Source organism: Macrobrachium nipponense, chromosome 8 (genome assembly GCF_015104395.2).
Source record: "Macrobrachium nipponense isolate FS-2020 chromosome 8, ASM1510439v2, whole genome shotgun sequence".
NCBI lineage: Eukaryota > Metazoa > Arthropoda > Malacostraca > Decapoda > Palaemonidae > Macrobrachium > Macrobrachium nipponense.
The window spans coordinates 33,140,463-33,165,462 of NC_087203.1; the positions used below are offsets into that span (position 1 = coordinate 33,140,463).

Sequence of the window (25,000 nt, forward strand, 5' to 3'; positions counted from 1 at the left end):
CTTTTGACTTCGAAATGCGTAGGTTTTAGTTCGATAAAACTAATTTTAAACATCATAAATGATAACATGACTATAGACACTACCGCAAAAGTGCAAAGGACCCTCTTGCAAACCAAAATTTCGAAGAGACAAGGAGCAGACTCGAATTTCAGAAAGAATGTTGATTAACGAGCTCACTGAATTAATGTCGACTTGGAGGATTGTTGCGACCTAATGGGGGAGTAATCATAGGCTAATAAATGACTTTTATCAGCCCTCTGATCGGTGATCAGCGCTAATTATTGTCTCATCCTCTAATTAAGATGGGACCCTCCACCGCCTGCGCGATTTTGGAAGACTGGAACAGTCGAAACTGATCTTTTTCTGAATTTAGAATTTTGAGCTTTGATTCTAATAAAAAATTTTTTTTTATTCATTTTCACTGTGCAGTAACATCGACGAGGTTTTACAGGCCAAAGAAGGCGCATTGCTATTGATTATGACTGTCCTTTCCTGCCCCAAAAATTGTAAGCCTTTAATAGCAAAAAAACACATTTTATTTATTTCGAATCTGCGGTGTTAACGAAGATTATACGAAGGTATAAGAAGTCTAGTTTTCTTTACTTATTAAAAGTCTCATTGTTTGTAGTGTTAGTCTGTAGAGGCCTTATACCAGTAAAGGCTCTTGTTCCTGCCAAGCAGCTCGTAAAGCCATGTATAAGCACTGTCGACGACATTCCGTTGGTATGGCCCGGGGCTCGCGACTCGTACACACACACACGATGACTGCATATGGTCAGCGCCATCGTGTTCTCGCTCGCCAAACCTGTGTTTCATCTCCTCCGGATGACAAAATAATAGGCAGCGTGCTCGCGGCTGCGCAACAGACACATACAAGCAAACCACAAAAAATGAGAGGGTTGGCTCTGTAGCTTCTTGTAGTATGATTCTTGAGCGCAATAGAGTAGGACATTCCAGTTCAGTTCGGGGTTTTCATTGTTAAAAAGACTAGTATTATGTTAAAATGAATGAATGCTAATTTTGCTTTCTAAGAAAATCATCCTATTTCTAATTATTGTAAACAATTTAATCTCATTCGGTCTACTGATATTTAAAGGATGCAGATTTATTAGATAAATCTCTTCTTAACCGTGTAAAGTTTTTTCATTCCCCATTTATTTTTTTAACTAGTAATTATACTGAGTCTTGGTAAGGAATTGTGCTGATTAAGTTCCAACAATTTCTTCTCCTGTAAAAGAATCGAGTAAAACAACCTCTCCTTAAAACCAAAGTAAATTTCTGTGCCTTTATCCTTTTCGTTTTTAATCTGGTAGAACCTCTAGTCCTTTTTATGATGTTTATTGATTACATTCCTTAAAATTCTCTACTTGCAGTAAAACAAGTACATCAAAGTCTTCGTAAAACCCGACAGATTTCCTGCTCTTTCCCATCTTCATTTTTTTCTTCTTCTTCGCTTTTTACCCGAGCGACCATATCTTGTATTACCTGCCCTTGGCTTTCATGCTGTTCTCGTTTCTGTCGCTACCTGCAGCCGCACGTAATTGGGCCACGATCGCTCGTCCTTTGTACGTGAGAATTCATTGCAAAGTTGAAGAAGTAGCAAGAAAGTCATTCGTTACGCTTCTTAGAAAATTAAAATGTCGCTGGTTTATAACATGTATAATTTAAAAGGGTGAAAATAACGATTTTGCCTCTGTCGCTATACGAGCCCTTTCACCCGTGTTATTGAAAAGCTGAATGTGTTTTTCATAAACTGACATCAAACGTATGATAGGTTTTTTCTTTTGGAGTTTTACAAGCGACTAGTCTAAAATACGTATTTTGTACCATTTATTCCTCGACTATCTTTTATTACAATTAATATACTTGCGTGTATATCGGCTGATTAATTTACATATCTGTTCTTGTTAAGAGCAGAAAGCAACGTTTCACTTTTTATTAATTTTTTCTAATTTCACTTATCTATTTTTACTTGCTTCGATTACTTTGAATTTTTCAACTAAAGAAAGCAACATTGGCATAAACGTTCAACATTTCAGTTTTTTTTTTTTTTTTTTTTTTTTTTTTTTTTTTTTTTTTTTTTTTTTTTTTTTTTACTTGACCTGTAAAAATACCTCTAAAAATTTGTTAACCCGACATTAACGAAACTTCTCCAGTCATGGTTCTCAGATTCCCCCTCTATTTACCCGCCAAAACAAAGAACAGTTCTCCGCAGTCGGTCGCAGACACTTGGTTACAACTTTTGGGACTCCGCTGGTAAGCGGCGGCGATCATGGCTAGCCTTTAGGGTATTTAAAGGCCCAAATTAAGAACCATAAGAACGTCCGAGTCATCCTCATAAATTTCAAGAAGGCTGTCAAACAGCAGACTTTCTGGGAACAGCGAACGACACCGGGGGAAATCGATCCGACCGCGCACGCGTTGTAGCGAGCTAAAGCAACGCCCTTTTTGCATAGAGGCGTTGCTCTCCGCTGTCACAGCAAGGGTGTTGCCAACGATTTCTCTTTAAACCAATTTGATCCATGTTGCTGAAAACTTTGCTGAGTTTTTATCTCTCGATTTTAATTATAGAACATGTGCTATTTTTTATTCTGCAATTTGTAGATTGTGTGCGTTACATTTCTTTACTTTTAAGGTTTTCATAATGTGATGTCTTTCTCTGGCTGTCATGCAAAGCGTAAAGAGATCTCTCTCATTAATCCCTCGTTTATACCCTCCTCTAATACCTGAGATGACGCTGCCGATACAAGCAAGTAATTGTGGCTTTACAATTCAGACCCGTGAAGTTTCTGTCGATTATCTGGAGATAAAGAGACCAACGGTCAGTGGGACAGTTGCCTGATACCCAAATTGCAGATCGATCCTTCGATTCAGGATGAGATAAGTGTCTTGTTCAATGCTCTCTTCAGATTTCGATGGTGAAAAATTAGTCTTACATGTTTATTTACTGGGTGTCTTTCTGTGTTCAGAGCTTCATCTCAAGTGAGTGGAGGTGATTAAATGATCCAAAAAGTACAGTTACTTTTATCATGAAAATTTCAGTTGTATCATTCCATCTTCTTTTGAACTTGAACGAAGTCCTTTGCGTACATGGTTCGTACTTGGTTCATTCTCATTTCAGTGCACCGAGGATTTATCATTGTTCTAAGTAAAGAACATTGTAATGATTTATCAAGATTATGTATCGGAATGTATTAATTCCTAGGCAGAGCGAATTGAATATTAAAGGACATTTGTAGTTTAATGCGTATATAAGAATCACGGTGATGTGTAACACCTATATGCATATATATATATATATATATATATATATATATATATATATGCGTGTGTGTGTGTGTGTGCGTGTGCGCGCGCGTGTGTGTGTATACATATATATCATATGCCAACATAGCCCCTTTCACCTTCAAGGGGATCTTGGTGTAACCATTCTGTTTATAAGAATTCACAAAGCCAACTGGGATGAGGTTGTAAGCTCCAACCTCAACCTGTTGAATATCCACTGGGCCTGTATGGAATAACTTTAAAGGGACCACGAAATTCCTAGTGTTCCCAATACCCATTAAATCGATGTTTTCTAACTGCTCATTTTATCATGAAAGAAGAAGGCGGCTCCCATTTAACCTCTAAGGTTATTTATGTTTGAAAAATTTTCTGTTGCTAATTTCTAATCCACTGCATTTTGCTGTTGTTGCTCTTAGACTGTGTTGGCCTTATGCCAGCACGAGTTCTTGCACTTTTGAGCAACCGTTTTAGTTTCTGTTATTATATGACCCCTTATACCCTTTTTTGAGCTAATAGTATGCTTAACAGCGGGTCATTTAGATTTAGTACTATAAATAATATTTGTGTCTCACATTAAAAGCGAAAATATCGCACAAGTACTTCATTTTCCATTAACTTCCACTAAAGTGAGAAACGCTTAAGTAATATTAATAATAATAATAATAAAAACAGCTAAGTAGGATATGTTTAAAGAAATATGGCCAAAAACTGTCGAATTTAACCTCTCAGTTCACCTCTTCCTACAGCTACCCTGCAGAAACCGTCATTCCTCTTAAGATGACAAGCTTCAATGAGTATTTCATTCCTTCTTTCTTTTCATGTTTTCTCTCGAACGTCTGCTAGACAAGTGCATTTAAGGTTAGCTGTTCCAATGAACTTTAATCTTAAAATGAACAATCACGCAGAAGTCACCCAAGAGTCCCCCAAAACAACTTCAAGGAAAACACCTTACGCAAAATTGGATTATAAATGAATACTTATTTGGCTGTAAGCAGATATCGATGGTTGAATAAAATGAATAAAAAATAATTCAACGTCAGTTGTACCTACCGCGTTTCGGCAACGTTGACCACCAGAATGCAAAGTATTTACAGGGTTAATAAGAAGAATAATAAAAACGATATCAGTAGTCGAAGAGCTAGAATACTTTTTTTTAAGACTCTGTATGTTCCATAAGCTCTGTAGGAAATCTCCAAAGGATTTCACTGAAGGAACTGCCTCAGAAAGACCTCTCTCTCTCTCTCTCTCTCTCTCTCTCTCTCTCTCTCTCTCTCTCTCTATATATATATATATATATATATATATATATATGACATATATATATATATATATATATAATATATATTAATTAATAAAATTATAATATAATATGTATATAATATATATATATATATATATATTATATTATATATATATATACTACATAATATAATATATATATATATAATATATATATATTTATAATATATAATATATATATTGTATGATATATATATATGAATATCTATATATATATATATATATATATATATATAATATATATAGTATATATATATATATATATATAGTATATCTATATACTATATATATATAATATAATAATATAATATATAAATATAATATATTAATAATATATATAAAATGCCAAGTTAGTCTTTTGGGTTTCCTCTGATGATCACTGAAGAACGTTTTAAAAGGACCTCCCCCCCTCGACCCCTCCCAACACCCCCATCTCGCTTTACACCCTATACCACCTGAAATATTCCTTGGTAGAGTTTCACCACAGGACCGCAAAACTAACCCTCTTTTTCTGCTTCTTCCAGGCTTTGTTGTTCGTGTGCTGTGTTGGGTGTGTGTTGGCCCGTCCCGAAAAACCTGCCGCTTTCGGCAACGCCGTCGTGGCACCGACTCCTGTTCCGATTCTGGTCGACGAGAGGGAACCCATTGATTCCTTCGGAGGATACGGCTTCAAGTAAGCATGCCATTTTGCTTTTGATGTTTTGACTAATAAGAAATACTTGGTTTTTGCCGTTTACCTTAATGTTTGTATTCTCAGTGCAGGCTAGATTGTCTGTTATCTTTTTCGGTTAGAAGACCCATTATCATATTTACAGTATTAAGAATAGATATTTGTTTATCGGATGTATTATACAATTTTGCAAGATCTTTTTATGCCAGTATTTCTTGAAGATTGCTTTCTAATATGTCTCTTTGTTATTAAGTTTTGCATAATAATAATTTAATTATCTTTATTATTTTGCATTTTTTGCATTATGGCATTTAGTAATAAATAGCAACAGAAAAGCAATGAGTAGCCTAATCTATTTTCTTGGAGAATTGGTAAGAAATAAATTAATGTGTGTATAACATACATACACACACACACACACACACACACACACATATATATATATATATATATATATATATATATATATATATATATATATATATATATATATATATATATATGCATATTCCACCAGGTTTGCTATCTTAATTTGAAATAATAATAGTCAAACTAATAAAGTATAGACGATATAAGAGATCAGCTTTTTTTTTCTTTTAATAAAAACTAGGTAAACTACTTTCCCTTACTTTCCTGTAATATCTATGCTGTCCATTTTTTATCTTACTTTTTCTTTCTTAAATCAAAATCGTTTTCGCAGTAATCTAAATGTTAGTTAGTTTGTCGGTATTCTCGGCTCCTGTGTGGAACTGTCTGTCAGGTAATTTGACAGACAGGCATGAACTATCTCTCTCTCTCTCTCTCTCTCTCTCTCTCTCTCTCTCTCTCTCGCTGATGATGATGGAAACTCGATCTGGAGTTATGGCCCCTTCTCAGAAGTAGGTTTTACTAAAATTGTTTATGACTGTCCACTTCGTATTCTACACGCCACCCCATTTGCATAGAGACCTCTCTCTCTCTCTCTCTCTCTCAATATGGGGTTTATTTGCCTATTTTTATGGACGCTTGCTTCTCTGTCTGTCTATCTTTCGATTCTGAATGAATCTTGTAAAACATTCCTTGTGTTTACCGCAGTTGTCACAAAACTAGTCAGTATTAATTTACCGTCCTTTTATTGCTTGTAACTGGTGGTTGGAGTTAGTACTATCGAAAGAAGGTTGCTTCCGTTTTTTAGTTACATGTTATATGTCTTGGTCTAGACTGATTGTTACTAGTGTATATATATATATATATATATACATACATACAATACATAGTATGTGCTTTTTAATCTTTAGATACTCACTCCAATGGCCCTAAATTTTCTAGTTCCAAGCAAAAGTTTTTGGATTAAGTTGGTTACACTGCACCTAACCCCAATCACATTAGACTAACCACCAGGTACAAAATTCAATGTTTATGTCGACGTGCCTCTGTACATGAACAATTATACAAGAACAAAACACATGAACAATGTACCTACAGCCAGAATTTGAGGTTTTATTAAGACGCCGTCATAAAAGCAAGGAATTATATACTTTCTTAGCAACCCAATCTTAAGTAAAAGGATTCCAGGCTTACCAATGTTTTCCACTGTTAGACCAACGTCCTTTTCCTTTTCGCTCTAAAACTCCAATTTCTTCTTGAGTTCATTACATTTTTTTTCATATATTTCATTCGGATCGAGTAGAGATATCTTACATACTGAGAGAAATCAAAGAACTCACTTGCTAACTTCGGCTATCTGTTGCCTTTCAGGATTGTCACGGGAGACGGTCAGAGCAAGTCTGAATCTTCTTCCCGCGCTGGTCTTGGCAAGATGGTCACCAAAGGACAGTACTCGTGAGTCTTCCGACGTAGCTGTTTATTAGATTTAGTTTCAGTCCTTTTTGTTCGTTAATCTTTTAATTACTTTGATGTCTAGGCCAGTCCCTTACGACGCTCCTGATTGGCTATTGATAAGCCAATGACAGGACTGGAAACTCTCGATCTCTCTCGAGAGTTCACATGGGTAGGATCTATCTTCCACCTCTCCTGAGGAATACGTCTTTCAAAAGCATTCCTCAGGAGAGGTGAAACGTAGATCCTACCCATGTGAACTCTCTCGGGAGACTGAGAGTTTCCAGCCCTGTGATTGGCTTATCAACAGCCAATCAATAGCGTCGTAAGGGACTGGCCTAGACATCAAATGCACGGTTGATGTGAATCTACCTTAGTGAGTATTTGGTTTATTAGTGTATAGACCGAGAAAGAGTGATGTAAATAAAATGAAATATTGTATTTTGTATTGCCAAAATCTTCAAGTACTTTATCGCCTTGCAGGTTCACCCATCCCGACGGCCAGGTCCACGTTTTGTCCTACACTGCTGGTGTGAATGGCTTTGAACCAATCTCCGATTTCCTTCCAACACCACATCCTCTGGAACCATGGCACCTGGAACAGGTAAAGACCGCGTATTTATATAAGAGTTCAGTCACTGATTTATAAATTTAGTGGGTCTCATCTTCCACAAATAATCATGACTTAACCTATCCCACTTTCTTTTTATATTACAATGATATATGTATAATGAAGTATATAACAGTTGTTTGGAATCTATTCTTTTTTTCTTAAACCCACATTTCTACATTTCTGGATCTTCCCAAAACTGACATATTTCCTTTCCATTTATCTTCTCCCGCCTTCAAATCTTCCCATTTCATTGAATTATTTTTACCTCAGATCTTTCCAGACCCAATTTATTCCTATATTTTTACCTTCGGATCTTCCCTAACGCTTATTTTTCTTCCTTTATCTTCCTCTTAAAATTTTACCAACCGTTATTTTTCTTCCCATCATCTTCATTATCAGATCCCGCAACCCTCATTTTTAATCTCCCTTGATCTTCACTATCAGATCTTCCCAACTTTCATTTTTAATTCCCCTACATCTTCATTATCAGATCCCGCAACCCTCATTTTTAATTCCCCTTATCTTCACTATCAGATCTCCCCAAACCTCATTTTTATTCCCCTTATCTTCACCATCAGATCTTCCCAACTTTCATTTTCCATTCTTCATCTTCGCCTTCACATCTCCCTAGCCATCATTTTCTTTCCCTTTACCTTCAAAAACAGAAATTCCCAACCAACATTTTTTTTACTTCTTAGCACTCATTTTCTTCCCCCTTCAGCTTCACTTTCAGATCTTACAAATCCCTTTTATTCTCCCCTTTCACTTTTAAACGCAGATCTTCCCAATCCTTACTTTCATTTCCCTTCATCTTCATCATTAGATCTCCCCAGACCACATTTTCTTCGTTCCTTTTCTTCAGATCTTCCAAGCCGCTTTTATTTTTTTTTTTTTACTTCATTTTCACTTTCAGATCTTCCCAACCCTCATTTCTTTCTTCCTTCATTTCCACTTTTACATCTTCATGACCCTCATTTTAGTTACACTTCATCCTCGCCTTCAGATCTTCCTAATCCTCATTGCTTTCCCCTTTATTTTTACTATCAAATCTTCCCAATATTCATTATTCATTCCTTCATTTTCACCTTAAGATCTACGCAACCCCCAATTTTCTTTCCTTTCATCTTCACTATCGAATCTTCCTAAACTTCATTTCCTTTCTCTTCTTTACTTTCAGATCTTCCCAAACCTCATTTTTTTCAGATTTCTGAAGACTTCATTTTCCACTTTATCTTCATCTTCAGATTTTTTTAGACCTCATTTTCAAATTTATTTTCATCTTCAGACTTTGTAGACCTCATTTCCACTTTATTTTCATCTTCAGATTTTTGTAGACCTCATTTTCCACTTTATTTTCATCTTCAGATTTTTGTAGACCTCATTTTCCACTTTATTTTCATCTTCAGATTTTTGCAAATACTTTTTTCTTCTTTATCTTTCGCTTCAGATTTTCCCAACCGTCATTTTTTGCACTCCTTCACATTCAGATTCTGCAAATTTTTTTTTTCTTTTCTCTACATCCACAAAGTTCCGATCTATTTCTTGTTCTTGTCTTCCAGCCCTGAACTTTATTATTGCCAGACCTTTGAACCCTTATTTTCATTTACTTTTCCAGCGTCTTCAGACCCCTCTTAACTTAGACCTTTTTTTTTTTTATTTACATCCTCTTTAAATCATCAAAACACTCGTGTAGTTTCTTTCTTCATGTCCTTATTTCTTTCTTTCTCTCCTTAGTCTTCTCCAAACCCTCCAAATTTCCTCTCTTTTTCATCTATTTCTTTATTTTGCCTACATACCTCATATACTTTTATGTAACCTAGTCATTTCATGTTCTCCGTATTTGCATTATTGTATTCCTCTTATTTCTATTTACTTCTTTAAGCCCTTTATAGGTTCCCTCTGTATTAACTTATTGTTTCTTTTTCATAAATGAGATCTCTTTCTGTATATCATTTTACCTTCTCCTCTTCCTAATGAACAACATATTCTTTGGTAGCTTGAATTTCAAGTCAGCGGACCCTGTGGGCTTGTTCTGTTCGAATGGGGTTCATCTTCCGAATAATAATAATAATAATAATAATAATAATAATAATAATAATAATAATAATAATAATAACCCTCATTCATCTAATCTTCTTCTTCTTGTTTATCAGATCCGCTTCGCCGAAAGACAACGCCGCTTGCAAGAACTCGCCGAAGCCCGTGCTGCCCTGGAGGCAAAACACAAGAAACAGTAAAAAACTTAACCAAAACAAAACACAGCAAAAACTGTAAAAAAAAAAAAAAAAATCAAATAATCTTTTTCATCCAACTTCCACTCTAGCTCCTGTCATTCTGTCTACATTGTTGCATAATATTAACTTATATTTGTTATTACCTTATTGAGTAATGATGATGATATCGAGTCTGAACGGCTTAATAAAACACACCCAATAATTATTTGACTTACAGACTCATTTTCCTATCGGCGTTTTAAGGTTATCTAAGGGTGCGTCCACACCGCGCTTAGACTTGTCATATAAAGCTAAGTATATCTTAGACTTACCAGACCACTGAGCTGATTAACAGCTTTCCTAGGGCAGGACCGAAGGATTAGATATTTTTACGTGGCTAGGAACCAATTGGTCGCCTAGCAACGGGAACTACAGCTTATTGTGGGATCCGAACCACGTTATATCGAGAAAGGAATATCTATCACCAGAAATACATTCCTCTGATTCCACGTTGGTCACGCCGAGAATCGAACTTCGGAGCACCGAATTGGTAGCCGAGAGCGAAAACCACTCGTCCAACGAGTTGGCTACGCGTTTATGACGAGCCTCACTGTGAGGACGCAAACCTTTTCGTGTTAATCTCAAATATTTATTGCTTACTCGGGGAGTAAGCCTACAAACTACTTTGTTGTTGTGTTAGGACAGCCTAATGAGGACTGAAAAAGGTGTTTCGCGTTGAGTTAAAGATACAGGAATTTTAGGATAGGATATTTATGGTTTTTTTTTATTAGAATGAAAAATTTTTCAAAAAATAGATAATATGCATGTTAAACACTACAGAAAAATGATTTACAATAATATATAGCATCCCCCACCGGCCGGCCCCCCTCCCCCTACTACTACCACCTCTCTCACTCAACATTTAAAGGAAATCTTGAATTGACAGTTTTACAGAAACTTCCAAAATCCTCCTGACTAGTTTTTATCGAGCTTACATGTTTCCCTTCCTGCCAAGAGATACTGCTATCTTAAGGAGGCTCGATACATTGCTTCATAAAAGTCATATATATACAACATATATACACAATATATATATATATATATATATATATGATATAATATTTATATATATATATATACATACTACATATATGCATAAGTAATATATATCTATATATATATATATATATATATATAATATATATCTATAAAACATATATGAATATATATATATCATATTATTATATATTAATACGATAATATATTACATACATATAATCATTAGTATATTATATAATATATATATATAATATATATATATATCTATATATTATATTATATACAACATATTGAATATATATACGTATATATTATATGTATATGCGTGTGTATGTATGCATTATATACTTATAAATGTATATATACATACATAGTGTATATATACATATACATATACATATGTATATTATAGGCATAATCATACACCATTAAAGGTTTTCAATCATATTGCTCTAATAGTTTTCTTTTGGACGGATTCAAACTGCTTATAAGGCAATGTGGTAAAAAACCTTTAATGATGTAAATATTATGTCAATTCTTTTTACAAATATATGTACATACACATTTATAAGTGATTGTATGTCTATGTTGTCTATCTATATGTTGAGCCTCTCTCTCTCTCTCTCTCTCTCTCTCTCTCTCTATCTCTCTCTCCTCTCTCTCTCTATGTGTAACCAGATGCATGAACTACAAAAAAATATAATAATCTCGTCCAGATGTTCTTGCCTCTTGAACTTAGCCAGTAGCGCTCAATGCCGACTCTTTCAAAGACCGTTATACCCAGTGGCTTGTAATCTGATAAAAGCAAAAAGATCGATTTTGCATGTATTATAAATCATAAATGGAGGTCAGGAATCTTGCTCATCACTGTTACTATTTGCTGGCTTAAATTTATTCTGTGACCTGAACGGTTTACGTTGTTTGTCGTTATTTGAGACGCATTCTTAAATTTATATTTGTATTATGATGCATTCTTAAACTCAAGAAATTTTAAATCTACGCTTGGCTATACGATTTAGATCACAGCCAGGGAAAGGAGCTTAGTCTGAACTTTAAACTGAACAGATGGAATAACAATATTTCTTTATTAATTAATATGGCGGTGTATGGCATCTGCATTGTAAAAGGGGCGTTGCTTGAATTCGAGCTTGAGGTATCAGGCTATTATACACTGGATTCCAACATTAGTTATTTCTATGAATTCTTCCATATGTCTCTCTAAGAATGAATTATATGTTATTATTATTCAAATCTGTAATAAAGTTTATGGCCGAGTATCTTTTTACAGAAGTACTAGGTTAATGAGCATGAATAATTGTTCAGTCAAAGCGAAATAAGGAACAGAAATAAGGCAATGGATGTTTACAAAAAAGGTGATTTAATGCTCATAAAAAGTTAATAAAAGTCAGCATATTGCTAGATTATTTTCATAATTATATTATCATTATTGTAGATGCTGTTGTTGCTTAGTAAAATAAAATAAATGTATTCAAAATGATACTTGAAAAGGAAGACATTATACACAGGAAATCTATTGTGAAAAATGTTTAAACTAAAAAAAGAACAAAATAAGAAAAATTATCAAAACGCAAACAGAAAATAGAAGCGTAATAAAAAAGATATACGAAACAGAAAACGAAAAGTACAAATAGATGTTTAATAGAGAAAATCTCGTCATTAAAACTAAGAAGTAGACATTGAAAAGTTATGCAACTAAAATAAAGATTAGGAGAATAGAAAGTCAAAATCAAAGAAAAAATAAGAAAAGGATAAATCATGTAGATAATATAATACAAGAAAGCTTTAACAAAATTCAGGAAAGAAAGAAAATAAATACCTGAATACCGTAAAAGTAAAACTGAATGTAAATCAATAGATAAAAGAAAAAAAAACAAGGGGGGATCCGACCTCCAGCTTACTTGGAGCGCGTGTTAAAATGTACAGTCAAATAGAGTGTTGTTTCCCCAACGAAAATTATACAATAGATTTGCTATATTTCATTGGAAATAATGTTTATGTGGTATAATATACATTAATTATCTTTGACATTTTCATTCCAATAAATAAATCATACATATCCTATCCTAAAATTCCTTTACCTTTAACTCAATGAGAAACACCCTTTTCCGACCTTTTTAGGCTTTCCTAACCTCATCTCCCCCAACACCATCAACAACAAAGTAGTTTGTAGGTTTACTCCCCGATTTACCGAAAATGAAACAACCACAAGAACCCACCTATAAAAGAACTCGCTGCTCGTAAAATCCTGGCAAGCGATTCGAATCCGCTTTTGGATTGGATGGATTACAAGGAACTGATTGGCTGGTGGACCTTTAGCTCCCAATCATGCAAATAGAACTTAGATGTGGCTGTTTGCTTTTAGGATAGCTGTAGCAATTTGTCTTGTGAGCTGTCTAAAAGCGATTTATTACGGCTGTTAACCAATCTTGCTCAGATGGCTTATGGATTTGAAAATTTATTTTGAATTTATCATTATTCTTCAGCTGTGTTTTTAAGATTAACTATATTATACCTCCAATTATACAGGAAATTGTACTACTTGGTATTATACTTTCCATTACACTGGCAATGAAGTAGTATGTAGTAGTGTGGATCACAAATCGAATTCCCTCATTGTACAAATATTGTAACTGATCTTGCATAATATAGAGGAAATATCTATCCATACATTTCTTTTATAGTTCAAATAACGTCATTCAATTCATCTAACGAAGAAAATAGATAAAACCAATAGAGCAGCATGTCAGCGAAAATGGGAAATCAGTGCTGGAATAATTCGAGCGGTAACTCAAGTAATAGTAACAGACACGCTTGGCTGACTTCGCTCTGATGTCTTCATTAATCCTCGATTAGAGATGACTTACGTCCTTAATGGATCATTTTAGAGGTTTCTTTGTGGGTTGTCTGATAAGGTCAACTACATTTTTTTAAAGTTAATTAAAGTGCACTTTGAGGTAAATGCACTGTAACTAACTTCCGTACTTTTATGTAGGATTGTTTAAACTGGTATTTATGAATATCTGTATTTAAAAGCAAGCGTGTATAGTGGTACGTTTATGTGTGTGCGTGTGTGTGTGAGTGTGTGTGTGTGTGTGTGTGTGAGAGAGAGAGAGAGAGAGAGAGAGAGAGGCATATCCTTTAATACCTTCCTTATCAATAGAATCTATAAAAAGATAATCAATTTGTTACCAGTCATCTCCTTAACAAATATCAGAAGTACCAGTGAAAGGAATGATGGTAATAACAAAAACAACAATAACTCTCTCTCTCTCTCTCTCTCTCTCTCTCTCTCTCATCACCTTTGTCCACTCTCTCTGCCTTACTCATCCGTCGCTCTACTGAGCCAGGAAAGGTTAGTGGACAATAATTGGGGTGACCCGAATTGTCGGTACATTCGCTTCATGGTCCCCATAGCTATTGCGAGACCCATAATGCATTTAACGAACAAGAGGAAACGGAGGAAACGGGAATAAAAATCGGCGTAAAGAGAAAGTCAAGAAGTGGGGAACGAGGACTGCTTGAATAAGAGTAGATGGGGAAACGTTGAGAAATGTTACTGCGAAGGAGAAACAGAAAACAATGAAGAAAGAATAGAAACAGAGAAATGTAAAAAAATGAAATAGGAATAAGAATGGGAATTGGAGAATAACGGTTGAGAAAATACCGAGGGACTTTATTGTGAAGAAGAAATAGGAAACTAAGAAAGAAAGAAGAATTAGGGTAATAGGACGAGAGAAACGAGTAGAGAAAGAAATAGAAGGTACCATAATCCAGAAAAATTGAAGGAGAAGAGGTAAAATCAGGGTAAAAGATAATAAGAAGAATAAGAGCCAAGAGATCGGTAAGAAAGAGGGAAAGACAGGAAGAACGAGAGAGGGAGGTACAAAAACACCTATGAATTTTACTGAAGAAGAAGAATAAGAAAACAAAATAAAGAAGTAAATATACGCGAGGTAAAGATGGTAAATGAAGGAGACAGAGAAAATAATTAACGAAAGCAGAATAACTTTTTTTCTCTCTAGTCATAAAAAAATAAAAATATAGATGCGTGGTCCAGAGGTTAGGCTGTTTGTCTAGCCAGCCAAAATTCAATGAGTTCGCTCCCTGAGCTACCCGGAGGGCTACGTTAAATCCCATCGGGTCTTCGTTAGCCTGAATGGTGAATTATATATCTTTTGCGGTCAGTCGACTGTTGTGGGATGCAGCCCTGATTGAGAAGTCTGTGGGGGTCTCAGTCTCATCCCAAAGGACTTGCTGAGAACTGGAAACTGAGGCAAAAGATAAAGACAATTACGCTACAAGATAAAAGAGAAAAAGTATATCTTAATTTAACCAGACCACTGAGCTGATTAACAGCTCTTTTAGGGGCCGGCCTGAAGGATTAGATATTTTTACGTGACCACTACCAATTGGTTACCTAGCAACAGGACCTACAGCTTATTGTGGGATCCGAACCACATTACATCGAGAAATTAATTCCTAATCGCCAGAGACAAATTCCTCTGACTCCACGTTGGCAGAGCGGGGAATCGAACTCGGGACTAACGAATCGGTGAGCGAACGCACTTAAACCACTCATCCAATGAGGAACTATGCGATGAAAGAAAATTTTATTAGTTACATAAGAGAACATTAATGATAATGCCATAAATTCCGAATTATTACTTAAATACCAAATGAACCGTCATGGGGGGCAAGCATTTTCACGTCGGGAACTTGAAATGAATTGTTGGTCTTATTTTATTTTCTCTGTGCCTGACTTTCTTTCTCAAACGATGAATCATCTAAAGTGTTCTTTTTTTTTATATTGGAGAATGGAATGAGATTCTTGACCTTTGGTTATGCATGCTAAGTGAGTTTGTACTATTTATTATACGAATTGGTATGACAGTTATCTATAATATCTTTATTATCCATATTAGTATCATTATGGCAGTCGCCAAGGTCCAGTAGTGGCAGATAATTCTGACAGTAGAGGTGTGGGTGAGGATATCAATAGCAGTAGTGATAATTTTTTTATTGCGGGTATTTTGTTTTCATTATTACAGTGAATATTATCAGTATAGAGTTTTGCTACTTACAACTTTCGTATTTAGCTTTCTGGACCTGACTACTGTAACCACCTAAGGTCCCTAATTATGCCCATTCTGTTCGCTAACTGTTATAACTTTTAATGTTTTTTTAACTACTAGTCTCAATATTACTAATGTTATTACCATTATTATGAATACTATCATTTGTATACCTCTTCAGGAACTGTGTGGATATTGCCCATTTATAATTTTTTATCATGTTATTTTTTATCTGTATTTTGTATATTTCATGTTTATGGCCTTGAGCTGAAATAAAATTTATTATTATTATGTTAACAATTAACAAAGAACGACTTTTGAAATTAATGGCCTTTTTACTTTAAGAATGTCATTTTACAGGAAATGCTGATGTCATGTTTACAAAATGACATATAAACTCTCATTACCCCGAATATATATATATATATATATATATATATATATATATATATATATATATATATATATATATATAAAACGGATTCCAGGTGAAGATATATAAAAGCATACAGCAGGGTCCACAAAACACATCAAATAGGCCAACGTTTATTCACATGATACGTTTCGCACATTTGTTCTATGTGCATCTTCAGTACTGTAAAAATAACATAAGAATTGTTAAAATTTACCAAAAATATCTTTTAAAAATAAAGTTTAAAAAAAAATAGTTTACTTGATGAAATTAATATAACTTAAAAGGATTACAGTAAAAAAGACCCAGTTCTCACCAAACCACTCAAAGGAGAAGGAGAAGAACGAATGACCAAGATTACACACCAACCTACGACTTCAGTTATGCAAGATAAAGAGGAGAAGCGGAAACGTTAGAGTTCAAAAGAAGGAACAAGCCGTTTGATGTATAAGGACTCAAGGGTTGTTAGGTAATCACTATGGCTTGTACCACCAATAATGGAGAAATGCTTTTTATTAACTTCGATTTACATATAGAAGCATGGTTTTTTATATTGGAAAATTCTGGTTTACTCAGTTTCTGGCCCGTTCTAAAACTGTATCCCATAAGGCTACAATATCTCATCTGCAGCAACCTCCGGCAAGATCCAACATAAATACCGGGACATCCCGGGCACTTGAATTTATAAATAATGTTAGATCTCATGAAGGTCTGCAGTTTATCCTTGTAGTTATAGAATACGCCAATCTTGAGTGGATTGATTGGAATCAATTGAATCAATCCACTCAAGATTGGCGTATTCTATAACTACAAGGATAAACTGCAGACCTTCATGAGATCTAACATTATTTATAAATTCAAGTGCCGGGATGTCCCGGTATTTATGTTGGATCTTGCCGGAGGTTGCTGCAGATGAGATATTGTAGCCATATGGGATACAGTTTTAGAACGGGCCAGAAACTGAGTAAACCAGAATTTTCCAATATAAAAAACCATGCTTCTATATGTAAAATCGAAGTTAATAAAAAGCATTTCTCCATTATTGGTGGTACAAGCCATAGTGATTACCTAACAACCCTTGAGTCCTTATACATCAAACGGCTTGTTCCTTCTTTGAACTCTAACGTTTCCGCTTCTCCTCTTTATCTTGCATAACTGAAGTCGTAGGTTGGTGTGTAATCTTGGTCATTCGTTCTTCTCCTTCTCCTTTGAGTGGTTTGGTGAGAACTGGGTCTTTTTTACTGTAATCCTTTTAAGTTATATTAATTTTTATAAGTAACTATTTTTTTTTTTAACTTTATTTTTTAAAATATTTTTTGTAAATTTTAACAATTCTTATGTTATTTTTACAGACTGAAGATGCACATAGAACATGTGCGAAACGTATCATGTGAATAAACGTTGGCCTATTTGATGTGTTTTGTGGACCCTGCTGTATGCTTTTATATATATATATATATATATATATATATATATATATATATATATATATATATATATATATATATATATATATATTATATAACAGGCGAACTGGCTCTTTATCTAGACTAAACTTGGCGGAAACCAAAACCGAGAGATTGAAAGAATAGTTTTACTTCCATCAAAGGAGCGATTATTTGTCGCCTCTTGAGAAAATAAACGTTATTCGAAATCGGGGCAAAATAGGAAAAAGATGCTAACTACAAATGTCGAATTAAAAATTGTTTGTAATTGGAAAATGCTAAAATCTCGATCTTAAATACCAAGATACAATCTCTCTCTCTCTCTCTCTCTCCATAAAACGACGCCTGCCCGAACCTTCATCCCTTTTGAAGATTGATTGTGTCTATGGGTCTTTATTTGCACCTTCTCCCGTGTAATTGGAGGCTCTTAAATTCCTCCAGCCCTTCGCCTTTATCTTCTTCTCCATCTACCACTCACCCTCTCTTCCTCTTTTTGTCTCTTCCTCTTCTACTGCCTCCTTTTTTTTCATCCTAATTGTCCTGTTCTTTCTCCCTTTTTCATCACCTCAAAGCTGTTCACTTCCTCCTCCTCTACTTACTTTTTTCGTCCCTCTTCTTCTTTCTCTCTGTTTTCTCTCCTTCTTCTTTCCTTCCTCTATTGTCCTATCAACTCCCCACACTCTTTAACTTTATAGTAACTATTTATAGGAACTATAAATCATACCCTCTTCATCTAGGCAGCCCCAAGCGTCAGCGATCGAAGCGTCTGTAAGTGTCGATGGATTTATGAGTCTTACGAAACAAAAGACAGTCGCTGTAACAAAAGCGGATTTCGTTTGGTGCTGTAATCGGTCATCTTCCTTGATAATTGATGCTTTTTTTTATTTTTGGAGTAATCCACAGGTGTTTTGTCTTTAGTGGTTTATCTTTTCGGTTTATTGCTCTGTCTGATATCTAGCATCGCATCGAATTTATTTACTTGGCTTTGTAATAGATAATTACGTTAAGAAATGTAAAAGAATCAGGTTAAGGAATTTCCAAAATATTTAGATAAGAATGCAGATGAAATCAGGCTAACAAATTAAGAACGCCTCTTTCGACAGAGCCCAAATGTCAACTATACACAATTCGCCACGTAACAGACTCTCGCTTGACCCTCTTTGAAGCAGCATCTGCTGCATATTGGTAAAGTTCAAGCATTAAAACAAACAAAAAAACAAGACAAAAAAAAAAAATCCCCATGTTCTGCTAACATTTCTGAAATTGACATTTCGAGCATAATGTCACTGACCGGCATTCGAGGCATCCAGTTTTAGACATTTACTTTTTAAATGACAGTCGCGCTGCGCATCACATCGGTCACTGGAATTGCTTGCGCGCATGTCTCAGGGTCACGATGACATTGGTGCATTTCCAGAGCACCTGTTCTTGCTTCTAGAATTAATCGGCGATTTGGTTATTTAGGACAAACATTCATGATACATATTTTTATATACATTTAAACATATATATATATATATATATATTTATATATATATATATATATATATATATATATATATTATATATATATACTCATATATATATATTATATATATATATATATATATATATGTATAGTATATATTAATGTTTATATATATACATATATATATTTATATGACTATATATATATATATAAATATTTATATAAAAAACATATATATACATACATAATTATATATATATATACATATATATATATATATATATATATATATATGTATAGTATATATATATATATATGTGTGTGTGTGTGTGTGTGTGTGTGTGTTTGTTTGTGTGTGTATTACTATATATTTGCCCTTGTAGTTGCAAATTATATCGTTAAAACTGAAGAGACAAGCTTCCCTCCAACAATCTCATTACATTTTTAAAGAACAGCTTTCACATTAATTCAATAGTAACTACGATTACGCCAACATAGCAAAACTTCCATTATACCTTCAGACCACCGATGAATTACATTTAAGCAGCGCTGGATCTGGTTAAACTTTGAACGGGTCACCGGATATGACCCATAAATAATAGCATTTCTAAAGATGGAGCTGGTGGTCATTTTTACATTCGGTGAACAACTCAGGGGTGTAAATGTGGCATCAATTTCCTCGGCCATTATGAGACAGCAATATTGGGCGGTAGTGAGGCGAAATTATGTCGAACCAGTTTTATTTTTGTATGTCTAAAATTACATAAGTCTGATTTTTTAAAAGGTTACTTGACCATTGCCCGATCTCTCTCTCTCTCTCATGAAAATATGTTTATATACATAACTATATATATATTATATATATATATATATATATATATATGTATATATAAATATACATACATATATATATATATATATATATATATATGTATATATATATATATATATATATATATATATATATATATATATATATATATATATATATATATAATATATATATATATATATATATATATATATATAATCACTTTGAGGACTAAGAGACCTTGAAAGTTTTGTAACTTTTTTTATAAAAATCTTCGCGCTTGGTACCATCCTGTTATATATATATATATATATATATATATATATATATATATATATATATATATATATATATATATATATATATATATATGTATATATATATATACACACACACACACACACATATATATTATATATATATATATATATATATATATATATATAGTATATATATATATATATATATATGTCCTACATAAATATGTGTGTACATGCATGCATGTGTTTGCGAATGAGTGCGTGTGTATGTACATAAAAAGCGCTTAAACTTTACCTTAACAATTCAAACCCTGCGCGTAAGAGGACTTACTTTAAAAGTGTAAACTGTATCAAGACGTCATCATCACATATTGTCAGAGCAAGTGGAAGAGAATCTAAAGTCCCAAATTACATTCTTTCCCCCAAAATGAGCCACGAAAAGTCACAAAAAGACCAACTGCCGGATTTCTGAAAAAATCTGCATCGGTTATTCGTGACACATTAAATATATGATTTCAAGCGAAAATTTCATTTGACTCCATTTTGTCTATGAGGAAATGAGTAGAATGCAGTTAAAGGTCGTTTGTTGTTAGAGTATTTAATGGTAAAAATACTCAAGATATCATTTGTTTATTTCTTTATTTTTGGTTAGAAAGAATCCGTCGAGGTCAGTCACTAGTGGTAAGTAGTATGTTCTTCGTGTGTGTGCGTGTGTGCGCCTGCGCGTTTTTGGACCCGAGGATATCTTGACCTGTTTCATTCATATAAAAAACTAAGACAATGAATTTAATCACCCTGGAGGTAGCTGAATGTGGTGGGTCGATGCCAGGTTGGATAATGGTTACTTCAATCCAGAGCGCTTAGTAAGAATTAGAAGGATAATATTTCTGCGGTCAGCTCTTGTGAGCAAGAAAGCCGTGTGACCTAGTTATATACTATATATATATAAATATATATATATATATATATATATATATATATATATATATGTATATATATATATACATAAATATACTATATATATATATATATCATATATATATAATATAATATATATATAATATACGTATATATAAACATATATATATATATGATAGATATATACGTATATATTTATATAATATATTTATAGTAATATATATATATATATATATATATATATATATATATATATATATATATATATATATAAATATATATATATATATATATATATATATATATAATAATAAATATATTCATATATATGGGTAAATAGACAGATACAGCGACAGACAGCCAGACAGGACGATCTAATTAACAATGGTGTGAACACGTGCCCACGTGGCCGGTCAGACGTGATCGCTTTTTACGTACCATTCAGACGTTCTTTTTATATAAAGGCTTTTCATTTACGATCTTTTCGCCTCCTTTTTTATAAACTATCCAATTATATATATTAATTATGTTTATCGTATGATTTTTTTAGCTGTGTCTTATTCTGTTGTTAATCAACAAGACGAAATCCGACCTTCAGCTTTCTCGGGATGCGTGCGATATTTTCCCCCCATGCATAAGTCGTAGACATTATATTCTTAAATTGACGTAAATTAAAACGTGCTAAAATCAGTGGTCAAACAGAACTTTGTTTCACCAACGAAAATTAAAATAAATATATTTTATTAGAAATAATTTTTCCGTACTGTTTAACATGTATATTATTTATGCTTTACATTTTCATTCTGTTAAATATATAATAAATATCCTAGTCTAAAATTCATGTATGTCTAACTCAACGCGAAACACCTTTTTCAGAACTTTTTAGGCTCAACAACAACAAAAAAGTTTGTAGGCATACTCCCCGAGTAAGCGAAAATAATTTCTTACTCCGTCTACGAGTTAAGGTCATTTATCTCCTACATAGATATCAAGAACAGATTCCATTTATTATAATTATATATGGTTATCATTGGTAAGAAGTAACTAATCGTGACTATCATAAGCCAATTTCAATATCGTTTGAAAATACGAAATCATATTCTTGTTTGCTCACAAACCTATCCAACGGTAGAACCACAGATCCTCCCAGTGAATAAAAAAAAGGCCAAGAACAAAAATGAAAAATAAAAGTCTGAAACCTTCCTAATAAAAGTGAATCTCCGCCACTGGACTTTTAGCAGGTCATTTATTTCTACTTGATTAATGACGCCTCACAATGAGGGTTTTAGTAGTCACTAAAATTTTTAACGAGCTTTTAAATCACTGGTTATAAATTAGAGTTCACTTCTTTTTGTTTTCTGAGATATTTTATATTTTGTTCCAAATTCTCTCTCTCTCTCTCTCTCTTCTCTCTCTCTCCTCTCTCTCTCTCAACATATATACATATATATATATATATATATATATATATATATATATATATATATATATATATATAGATATATATATATATACATATACATATTCTGGGGTATTCTATATTGTTCCAAATTCTCTCTCTCTCTCTCTCTCTCTCTCTCTATATATATATATATATATATATAATATATATATATATATATATATATATAGAAACACGACGATTGCGAGGACAACTTATAGAAACATTTAAAATACTGAAAGGCATAACAAAAGTAGACAGTAACTATTTACGTTAAACGAAAACCAGACTACAAATAATTGATGGAAACTAGAACTGAAGAGATACAACACATCCCATTGTGGGAACTTCTTGACATACAAGATATGTGACACATGAGAATAAACTGCCACCCGGAGTTGTAAACAGCAACAGTGTAGAGGAGTTTAAAAGAAAGCTAGACAAAATCATTAGGACACTGTGAATGAACTGTAAAACCTGCTCATGGAGATAAGTGAGCACACGATGTCTCCTCGGATGGATTAACAAGTCTTTGAGACATCCTAATCCTTGTAACTCCTTGTAACTCTCATTCGTGACGCTTGAAGTGATTATTTAGGAATGTACGTACGTACATAAATTATACATAGAATTATTTTACAAAAATCAGGTAAGATTTTGAACCAGTTAACAACTCATTCTACGCTACTTGCCTAACACAGTTGCCAAATACTCATTATAATGTCGAAATACCGAAAAACACACAGAAAAACAGGTAGATTTACTAATAGTCACAGCCGAAGTGACATTAACTAAATTTATATCACTGTCACTAACAGTTAAATGATGAAAAATTTCCTGGCAAGATGGAAATTGAGTTGGATTTTGAACTCCTAATTTTGCAGGCAAGAAACAACGGCTTCGACGTTTTAGGTTTTCCCCGTTGAATATGATTATGCCTCTGTTGACATAACTGGCAGTTAGTCGAATGTTGTTGGTTGTAACTAGGCTCAAGAAAGGAATGAGGTTATCAGCTTCATATTATTAATATCTCACCGGATCCCCTCCTTTATATATATATATATATATATATATATATATATATATATATATATATATATATATATATATATATAGGTATAAATACCACCTTTTCTGTAACTTTTCTCATTCATCTACCTGAAGAGGGAGAGAGGGAGACAGCAATCTTTGAAATATAGTATTTTCTCTCTATATTTTGGAGTTTTAATGGGCTCCTTTTATTATATATATATATATATATATATATATATATATATATATGAATAATTATCACATCGAACCGTGATCCATTTATATATCAATTCAAGCTACAAATGTCCTTTAATATCTAAATTCACTTACCTCCCAAATGATATATTAATCATATATGTACCGAAGGGGAATTTTTTTTTTTTTTTTTTTTTTTTTTTTTTTTGTTTTTTTTTTTTTTTTTAAGTTGATAACAATTTCGTCCCCCCATGGGATCGAACCACCGTCCAGGTGGACGGGGACGAAATCAGGACAGTCAGTGACGCTATCCAATCAGCCAACAGAGACGCTATAAGTTCATATCGATTCTGACCTTACAAATCACCCTCGATCTGGGTGCTTTCGTAATTAGAATCGATATGAAACCCCGTCTACCATGTTGGCCAATTCGAGCGTTTGACAGCACGTAGCCTTTTGTTATGAATAATTATCACATCGAACCGTGATCCTTTATATATCAATTCAAGCTACAAATGTCCTTTAATATCTAAATTCACTTTACCTCCCAAATGATATATTTTCATATAGTACCGAAGGAGAATTTTTTTTAAGTTGATAACAACTGTTGGCTGATTGGATAGCGTCACTGACTCTCCTGATTTCGTCCCCGTCCTCCTGGACGGTGTTCGATCCCATGGGGGGTGGGGACGAAATTGATATTCAACTTAAAAAAATTCCCCATTTCGGTACATATATGAAAATATATCATTTGGGAGGTAAAGTGTATTTAGATATTAAAGGACATTTGTAGCTTGAATTGATATATAAAAGGATCACGGTTCGATGTGATAATTATTCATAACAAAAGGCTACGTGCTGTCAAACGCTCGAATTGGCCAACATGGTAGACGGGGTTTTCATATCGATTCTAAACTTACGAAAGCACCCAGATCGAGGGTGATTTGTAAGGTCAGAATCGATATGAA

General features: G+C 33.5%; 1 protein-coding gene across 1 annotated transcript in view; it reads left to right on the top strand.

The window, feature by feature from the left end:
• Positions 1-10,124, top strand: part of LOC135223233 (cuticle protein AM1274-like) — a 10,368-nt gene extending 244 nt beyond the window's left edge. Inside the window, exons 2-5 of the mRNA XM_064261724.1 lie at positions 5,109-5,257; positions 6,992-7,075; positions 7,556-7,676; positions 9,839-10,124. Of these exons, the coding sequence (XP_064117794.1) occupies positions 5,109-5,257; positions 6,992-7,075; positions 7,556-7,676; positions 9,839-9,922 (438 nt within the window). The 3' untranslated portion in view covers positions 9,923-10,124. The remainder of the gene's footprint in view (positions 1-5,108; positions 5,258-6,991; positions 7,076-7,555; positions 7,677-9,838) is intronic.
• The last annotated feature ends 14,876 nt before the right edge of the window (positions 10,125-25,000 follow it).